General features: G+C 30.7%; 1 protein-coding gene across 2 annotated transcripts in view; it reads left to right on the forward strand.

Moving 5' to 3' along the window:
• Window positions 1–5,106, forward strand: part of PAWR (pro-apoptotic WT1 regulator) — a 116,567-nt gene extending 111,461 nt beyond the window's left edge. For both annotated transcript variants that reach the window (XM_004752354.3, XM_004752355.3), the window contains one exon: window positions 281–5,106. In XM_004752354.3, the coding sequence (XP_004752411.1) occupies window positions 281–367 (87 nt within the window). In that variant the 3' untranslated portion in view covers window positions 368–5,106. The remainder of the gene's footprint in view (window positions 1–280) is intronic.
• The last annotated feature ends 1,667 nt before the right edge of the window (window positions 5,107–6,773 follow it).

Here is a 6,773-nt window from a genome sequence, read left to right on the forward strand (position 1 = left end):
CTGATTTTTTATTTCTCTTAAAAATGAAAAATCTGGCAAGACGTGATCTGTCTTAACCATGATAATAATGAGAAGGAGTTGAGTAGTGGGTGCTCCCTTCAGGTGTGGGGCATACTCTACCTAAACTTGTTTTTGGAACTTGGCCTTGTTTCCAAATTAAGTGCATGTATGAATTATATTTGAATGTATTTATTTTAAAGTGTTTTTTAAAATCACCTTTAGAATATTTTTAAGTACTTAAAAAAAACTCCTATGTTATTTTCTTTTTTGTTTGCTTAAGGACCTAGATGACATAGAAGATGAAAATGAACAACTAAAGCAGGAAAATAAAACTCTTTTGAAAGTTGTTGGTCAGCTAACAAGGTAGAAGATTCAAGACCCAGTGTGGAAAAAACATTTTAAAACTACTGATTGAATGTTATGGTTAATGCTAGGATAATATTCCTATGCTGCAATACATTAAGTATGTATATTTATTTCGAGAAAACAGTGGGTGTTTATTTTCAAAATACTTCTTTTTCATTATTTCAAAAACAGTATCAACCTTCTGTTTCACCAATAAGTAACATCTTTCAATTATTAAAATGATCAGTTATGCCTCTTTTGGTTTTGTGTGGTATTCAAATAATATGTGGTTTAAAGTCACAACCATTTGAATATATTTTATCTATGGTAGTGTGTTTTCTCCCTAAAGGAATATACATAGTCTTTGTTTACATGGATTCAAATACTTTTGGGGAATTACCTGCAATTGCCTTATTACTGATGTGTGCAAACTTATGTGTTGTTGATTTACTCATATAGGCTTTGTCTATTGTCATTTGTTCTTTCAACTTATTCTAAGCAGCTTAGAGTAATAGAGTGTCATACCATTTTGTACTAACAGTCATCTTTAAAAAGGAAAGCTATTATGAAAAGTCATTTAATATCATGTACCAGTTGGCTAAATATAAAAAAATTTAGAGAATACTTGAATTGTGCTACAGTAAATTAAAATATACAATTTTTGTATTTGAATATTGAAAAAAATTTAAAATCACTTTAGCATCTGAAAAACATAAACTTATAATTTCATTGTAAAATTTCTTATGTAGGTACTACATTTTTTATTATTCCAGGGTTTATAAATGAACATAGAATATTTAAAAAGTTGTTAACTCATCATTCCAGTAGAGTGTGTACAATTTCAATGTAAAAGAAAAAAATTTATATTTTTAATTATCATTTGCATTAAAAACAAAACCAAAATATTTATCCACACTTTAAACATTTATACTTACATTTACAAAACAACACATAAACAAATAGTATCAAAATACTTTGCTTATTTCTAACTTGGAGAATAACACTATGATACAGTTATTCTCATTTGAGAGAATTATTTCCCTACCTCAAATTTAAGGGATTTTCTTCCTAACATTGGATTTTTAAAAACAATGTAAAAAATTTTTGAAGTATATAAATTTTCTATTAAATATCATTTAGTGTTTAGAGTTGTATATTAAATTTTCATGTTGAGTAAGGAAAACCCCCTCTTTCAAAATATATAAACATTAAGGAATGTCTGTCTGATAATTGAATCCCAAACAGTATACTAATCCTGTTTTGTCCAATTAAACATAGTAAAATCCATTTTGGGTAACCTACTAACTTTTTCTTTACTTGCCAAGTCCTTTCATTATTTACTACTGAAAAAATAGGGAAGTGAGACAGTTGGACAAAATGTAGAGTAACTGATAAATATCACCCATGTTGAATTCTATAATTCTAGGTTGGCTTCTCATTCAGAAGTTTCAGCCTTGGTTGATCATCAGAATCACTTTTGCCTACAAAGAATTCCCAGTCTGTAATTTCTAGATAGATTTAGGTTGAGACCCTGGACAGAATTTTTAAATCTCACTGTCTGATGATTCTGATCATAACCTAGGTTTGGAAATAGCTCCTGTTGCCTCTTTCCTTTCTCTATCATCCACTGCAGACCCTAGAATTAACATAAGTTAGCTATGAGCATTTTGTCCCCCTTTTAGTTTATTTAATAATTTATCTGGTCTCTGGGGAAGTTTTCATATGTTTAAGTATATTTACCCAAAAGTTTAATGTTAGATTACCAAACTTGATATAGTTACAGAATTATTGCCTAAGGGCATCCTTTTTGAAGAATGTTAGCAAACATGGGAACAGTGACCTGCTCTCCACATATCAGAGTGGTATGCCAGGTTCAGTTACTGCCTTGGTTCTGAGGCACTCATCTCCCCTTAGTTACCCTTAAGTATGTGGTAGAAATAGCAGTATTTTCTAGTTTGCATCCAAGCTTTGGATGTTGTGAAAATGCTGTCAGTATCCAGCCTTAAAATATATTAGTGTGCTGGTTTTTCGGTAAAGTTTTTGAAACTTCTATTTAATCCATATGTAAATAAAGGAATATTTCATTTCCCTTTTTAAAATTATGCCAGTTATTAGTGCTTTTAAAGATGGACTGTTTTTAAATTTTCCTTTTCTTCAGTTTGTTAGAAAAGCTCCAGCAATGATTTTTTACATAATACCTAGTGCAAATAGAGGAGCCTGACAACTTAAGCAAAGTAGTTCACAAGCAGTCCTTCCTCTTGGCCTTAAAATGTATATTTATATCACTTACAGATTTTGACACTGAATATTGAAAAATTAAGTAGGATCTTTTACAATTTCCCTTTAAAATGTATAAAAAGCATTGAGGGTGAAAAAAAGCATTGAGATTTTAAAAAGGTAAAGACATGTGCACTACCTTAGAAAACTTGGCTGTTGTCAATAGAATGCTAGTATTTGTGAAATTTTTAGTACCACTCAGAAATGATATTTCTTATATTTCCTGAGAATTTATGGCATAATAAAGCATACAAAAGTTTTAATGTGTTTATGATATTATTTTCAAAACAATAAGTTTATTAATTTTGAAGCATGAACATGACTTGTCTCCCCTGATTTCTGACATGCATTAACTTGGAATTACAAAGTAATCTCCATTTTTCATTTTTCTAGAATTATTATTTTATTGTACTACAGTCACCTTTAGAAAGGAAGAGTTTGGTGGTTATGTATTTCTGAGGGAATTTACTAAATACAGAGATTAAGATTAGCACAGTCACACTGGCTCAAGTAGTTTAAAACATAAAAAATTAGTATCAGGGCAGACAAATGTAGCAATAATTTTTTTTTTAATTAAATTTTTAATTGTGGTTTAAAACAATGTATTCTTAAGGTGAAAACCCTACCTCAATTATATGTGGGTTTATGTTTTCTGGATTAATCTGGATTTTTATAATTGCAAATTAAAATGTAACATTTTGAGTCCACTAACACTTTGTTCAAAATACAAGTCAGTATAATGACTTTGTAAGTTCAACACTGTAATATAAAACAGGAAAGACCTTTGGTTTGATCATTGATCTGATGTCCTAGACAATATTCATATGTAGAGTGATAGTCATCTTTTGTCTTTTTTGTAGTTTTATAATCTTGAGTCCGTGCCTAGTAATTTCCATGTAGTATTGGCACTTATTTAGTAACTGTTCATGGTTTAGTTAATAGCCTGTTACAAGATTCCAGCATAGATTTTCATCTTGTAATGTAAGAAACCAAACACACCAGAGTTTCATTGGTAGAAATAGTAATTGAGAAAGATCTAGCATTCAAGGAGTTAGAACTAAAATAACATGTTAAAGTCAGTGCTGAACATTCTCTTACTGTATCTGAACCATTCCTAATATGTAATGGTAAGCTTTACTTCCTTTGCTTTGGAACTGTGTTCACTCTCATAAGTAAAGGACATCCATCAACTAGGATTATAATTTATATGTTACTTATCTGAGAACTAGTGCCACTTTTGTTGTTCCATTAAGCCGAAAGCATAATACTAATAGACAACAAATGTTTTGCTCTTCAGGTGCTTCCCCCATGTTGTTAAGTTTCTCATTAAAGTATAGAAGTTGGTTGTTTCATTCTCAGTATTGACTTAAAAAATTATTCTAGAAAACCTAAACCCATATTGTTTTTTTAATTTTACTTAGCTAGACTCTCACAGCATGTTAAAATGTTCTCCCCATTCTAAAAGTAATTACGTGTCAGTATATGAGAGGAATATGGATAAGGACTATAAATATATTAAATTTTCATATCTTTTTGCAAGTATTTACTATTCTGATAGGTATCTAGTTATAGATTTTATAGACATTTTTAAAAAATGAACATGGATCAGCCCTTTCATTTAGCAGTGTACAGTCTATGTAGTGTGTGTCAGTAGCACAAAGTATAACCTTAATTAGCATTAGCTGGTCTAATCTGAATAGTTCATTCAAAAATTTGTTTTTTGTTTTTTGGTTTTTGGTTTTGGTGTTATCTAGCCATTGTCTTTCAGGTCTAGTTAATAGGTACCATTTAATTTGCTGCAGCATTTACTGAATGGTGGAGTGGAAGACCTTGATGCATGTTGGGAAATATCTTACTATATTTCATTTAGGTAATTATTCTTTATGAAGAGAATGTTGTTAAGGAATATTGCAGTAATGAAGTAAAAAGAACTCAATAATAATTCAGATACAACAAACTATTAATGGTATTCTCTCTGTACATTACTGATTACTAGTTTGTTTTTAAGTATTTACATTTAATAAGCAGTTCACATCCTGACACATATTTCTTTGGTAATAATAGAGTGTTAGTGATGATCACTTGATGGACACTAATTATGTTCCTGTTTTGTTTTGACTCCTCTGGATACCTAACAGATATACATTACGTTTTTTGGTGAACCTTTTTTGGGGAAGATTTGGCTATTTTAATCAGGGTTTTTCTTCTGAGTGTAAGTATTAGATGGCTGCTGCTACCAGCAAAAACCATATGAAAACTAAAATTTACTGTTTTGTTGAAAAATCAGTTAATTCAGGTAATTAAATATTTATAGAAAAACACCTGGATAATTTATTGACGACATTAGTATTGTGTAGAGAGCTTTTATAATTACCATGGCATAGGTTTTCATGTTGGAATAGTCAACTTGATATAGATTGACTTTTAATATGTTTTGCATGTAAAATAATAGTCAATAAAAATAAATTTTCATTTATTTTTCAACAATGGTTAATTATCTTTTTTCCTCCCTGAACTATCAGTAAAACGCTGACCATGAGTTTTACTTTTGGAGTTAAGGGATGACGTTAATCTTCTAATTAATTTGTGTGCCTCTTACTAAAACAGTACATTTGAATCTTTAGTATACATTATTGTAGAAGGAAAAATGTTGTAAAAAATAAAAATGCCATATTGCTAAGATCTGTATACTTCAGTGGTGGGACTTCTTGAAGAAGTGAGGAAGTGTACATATGTTCAATCTGACTGAAAATTTTAATGGTCTTTGTTTTAAAACTACATGAATAATGTCCTAATTCAAAATTGGATCTCTTATCAACTAAATCTAATGGTGTTCAAAGAATTTCAGGTCCTTCATAGTTTGAAAAAGATAAGTAGGAGTCTGGGAATGTAAAAATCTGGTCTTTGTTTTTTGAGTAAATGGTTTACATAACCTTTTGCTAATGTGTCGTTTTTCATACACCTGCACAAGCTAATCAGTCTTCTTTACTTCTACAACTCTAAATTAATCTTCTCAGTAATGTCATGCATGTCTAACAAGTGAACAAGCATCCTTCAGTCAGACTGTTTAGATAATGTCTCAAGTCCTTATATAAGAACCTACTCCATTAGTAAGCCTGTTGAAAAAATTGTAAGGTCTCTTAGTCGTAATGGGACCTTGAGGCCTTTATCTTAGACTTCATCAAATCCCTGTTTTATTTCTTCTAGATTCACTCTGTGCATGCACACAATTCTATCAGTAGCTGTATACTACCCACATATTTTCTTAATCTCCTGTGTCTAATTTCCTTTTCACATCTATAAGTGGTTACATTTTCTTCCTGGTTAACTTCTTGGAGAGAAATTATGTAATTTTGGACCTTCATACTAAAGAGGTAGGACTGGTTATAATATCCTTTACAATTCATTCATTTTATTTTGATGTCTAACCAGATAAGGTTGAAAAGGAAGCTAGAAAGCAAACCTTCCCTTTTAATATTGGACCAAATGCCCAACTTTACTCTTCACTTTCAAAAAACTAAGTATGTTTCTTGTAACTCCTTTAAGATCAGTGTAGCTTAAGAGGTTCAGCTAAGTATAGTGACTTGGTTGACAGTCTGAGCACAACTCTAATGCTAATGCAAGATAGCATAACAGCATTAAATAATTAGAAGTTCAGTAGTATCATTTGCCAGGCATTATGTTAAGTGCTTTAAATATTTTTATTTGACTCTTTAAAACTTGTGCAAAATACAGATTGGGAAGGGTGATTTGCCCAAAGTTACAAAGCAGTGCTTTTTGCTTCGCTGTAACATATTCACTTTTATGACATAATTATTGTACTATTCAACAGTTTGCCAGTGGTTCTCAAAGTGTGGTCCCCACACTAGTAGTATTGACTTCACTTTGAAATCGATTAGAAATAGTACCTCTTGGACCCTGAATGAGGTAAGGCCCAGCAATCTATGTTTTAACAGGTCCTTGAAGTGATTCTGATACAGATCAATGCTTGCAAATTTGCATTGTGCATTTCTATTTTTAGGTAAAGATCTTGGTCTTTTTTTGGACATTATATACATAATATAATGTGGACTTAAAAAAAAAGGTAATCTTTTCATTGTTGCTTATGATGCAAAAGAGTGTATTAGGAAAAGACCCAGCGTGGATATTGG

This window comes from Mustela putorius, unplaced genomic scaffold, assembly GCF_011764305.1.
Source record: "Mustela putorius furo isolate JIRA1106 unplaced genomic scaffold, ASM1176430v1.1 tig00003911_pilon_pilon_pilon, whole genome shotgun sequence".
In the NCBI taxonomy this organism is placed as follows: Eukaryota; Metazoa; Chordata; class Mammalia; order Carnivora; family Mustelidae; genus Mustela; species Mustela putorius.